This window comes from Gavialis gangeticus, unplaced genomic scaffold (assembly GCF_001723915.1).
Source record: "Gavialis gangeticus isolate Ggan-Ray unplaced genomic scaffold, GavGan_comp1, whole genome shotgun sequence".
Taxonomy (NCBI): domain Eukaryota; kingdom Metazoa; phylum Chordata; order Crocodylia; family Gavialidae; genus Gavialis; species Gavialis gangeticus.
Window position 1 is genome coordinate 77,529,464 of NW_017729022.1, and position 777 is coordinate 77,530,240.

General features: G+C 39.5%; 1 protein-coding gene across 1 annotated transcript in view; it reads right to left on the reverse strand.

The window, feature by feature from the left end:
- Positions 1-229: 229 nt before the first annotated feature.
- Positions 230-777, reverse strand: part of CHRM2 (cholinergic receptor muscarinic 2) — a 15,988-nt gene continuing 15,440 nt past the window's right edge. Inside the window, exon 3 of the mRNA XM_019515443.1 lies at positions 230-777. This exon is cut by the window's right edge and continues 1 nt beyond it. Coding sequence (XP_019370988.1) covers positions 631-777 — 147 coding nt within the window. The 3' untranslated portion in view covers positions 230-630.

The following is a 777-nucleotide window of genomic DNA, read 5'->3' on the forward strand; positions in this document are numbered from 1 at the left end:
TGCACATCCCCCAAATTCCTTGAGAATAATTTTTTTAAAAAAAAAGGGTGGAGGGGTTGGAGAGGTAAATGCAGTTCTCAAAGATGAACAATTAGCCTAACATTATGATTCTCAACATGAGACCTTGAGAAAAGTACTTAAATTTGCTGTGAACCTGGCAAACAACCTTTGCAATACAGGTTCTTTTGGATTGCTCCTTGCCTCCATGCATTCTAAACCTTGTCCCTCCTGAACCTTTTGATGTTTTATTTATTGTTCAAGTTTTCTTACATTTTTTTTTCCAAATGGACACACATCAGCAGACCGAAAGAAAAGAAAGGGTATTATTACTCTATACAAACTGAAACAAATCATAGACACTAAAGCCCTTCTCCATGAGACCATCAGGAAGCAAGAAACTGTGCCTCAAGGCTGCTTTTTCTACTGACCCTTCCTTTCATCCCAACATTCCCCAAGAAAAAAGTTTTTTTAAGTGCAGTTCTCGAAGATGGAGCTGAGGCCCCATGTCAGTGTCTCCACTGGGCTCCTTGATTGCACATTCCATACTAGAGCATAAAGTGCTATGGCATTGTTTTTTTGTGTGTTTTTTTAAACTTGGAACTTCTTCCCCCTTTCTGTGATTTTTATTTTTTACCTTGTGGCTCCTATGTTCTTGTAATGACACATAAGAAGGTGCTTAAAGGTTTTCTTGAAGGTAGCATTGCAGAGGGCGTAGCAGGCAGGATTGATGGTGCTGTTGATATAACAGAGCCAGTAACCAATAGTCCAAACAGTGCC